Source organism: Trichoplax adhaerens, genomic scaffold, assembly GCF_000150275.1.
Source record: "Trichoplax adhaerens TRIADscaffold_142 genomic scaffold, whole genome shotgun sequence".
In the NCBI taxonomy this organism is placed as follows: Eukaryota; Metazoa; Placozoa; class Uniplacotomia; order Trichoplacea; family Trichoplacidae; genus Trichoplax; species Trichoplax adhaerens.
In genome coordinates, this window is record NW_002061072.1 from 11,644 (window position 1) to 13,057 (window position 1,414).

Sequence of the window (1,414 nt, forward strand, 5' to 3'; positions counted from 1 at the left end):
AAAATACAATATGTACGGCAACATCTGATATTTATATAGCTATTAATCAGAAATAGTTATAAATGATTAATTTAAAATTTGATCGATGCCGAAATGGTTTATGATTAACTAAGCAATTACTATTCATCGTCTTACGTTCTGTAAGAAATTCTGAATGCATGTCCTGATGCAAGTCTATAAATTTTTTACAATTATTAATTGATGTTTTAAAGTAATATGATAATTATTCGATTTTAGCTCAACAGAAGCAACATAAGTTAGATATGCTTTTGTAAGATCTCGCTTACTTAAATTCACTTCAATTTGATCAATTTGCTAGAATTAGCAGAACACTATCTTATCTCACAATAAGACAACTTTGTAAATTCAATACTGGTAGCAAAGTGGCAGGCTTGGATGTACAAATTGAAAGTTCATAACTGATTATTCATATCTGCGAATAATTCTTGTAAATGTCCGAGTCTTGCCGTAGCCATAACAATGGTAAGCTAATGCTGGAAAGTTATAATTGGATAGGGTTCTTGGGAGGACTGGATTTCTTTTCTTCCTCTACCCATGAAAGTAAAAGAGCCTTAGCCCGAGTAAGATAAGCAAATCTTTCCTCTCGAATTTTTTTTAGTTTTTCTTCCACATTGATATTTTTATCGGGGTGCAATAAATGGGATAGCTTGAGAAATCTTTTGGATATTTGATCTTTTGTTACCTTTTGATAGGGCCGATATTTTAAGAAGAATATATGACAAGCAGTTCGAACGGTTTCTGCTTTAATTAATTGGACTTGCCAATCGTGACTCGTTAATACATTAGTCATTTCTTCCGTAATTGGAGAGTTCAAGTCAAGTTCTAAATCTACTTCTACCACGGGAGGTTTTTCTAACCCTTGTAAAACATCTTGTATCTCAGCTTCTATACCTTGCCGCATTATCTTTTCGTTTTCGGCATTAAGATAATGATCATATGCTTCCGTTCTTGATTCCTCTAGTAAATCTTCTGTTTCATGACGAGATTTTTGCTCAGCTGCATATTCCACTCGGATGCGCTCAATTTCTTTTAGCTTTTTTTGCACTTCTGCTTTGCTAGCGTTTAGCTGCTTGTTTAATTGTTCATTTTGTTGCTTTAAATTGCTTAGCTTATGAGCAATGTCACGACGATTAGCTTCGACACTAAGTTTTGCGTAAATTTCTTTCTTTGCTTGTTGTCTAGCGCCTTCAATTAAACTTTCTGCTTTTTCACGTAATCGTTTCTCATGTGCAAGATCATTTTTAGACTTTTCTGCTTGCGTTCTAGTCTTAACAATTTGTCTTGTAATGGATGATATTTGCTTATTTAAGTTTTGTTCTTGTCCTTTCAATCTGTGAATCTTATTTAAAGCATCTTGAAGCTCAATTTCGGTCTCGGTTAGTGGTGAGGATGA

General features: G+C 33.7%; 1 protein-coding gene across 1 annotated transcript; it reads right to left on the reverse strand.

The window, feature by feature from the left end:
- Window positions 1–502: 502 nt before the first annotated feature.
- TRIADDRAFT_62570 (uncharacterized protein) lies at window positions 503–1,352 on the reverse strand (the record flags this gene model as incomplete). Its single annotated transcript, XM_002118503.1, has 1 exon — window positions 503–1,352. A coding segment is annotated over one exon (849 nt), but the record flags the coding sequence as incomplete, so codon positions are not given.
- Between the last annotated feature and the right edge of the window lie 62 nt (window positions 1,353–1,414).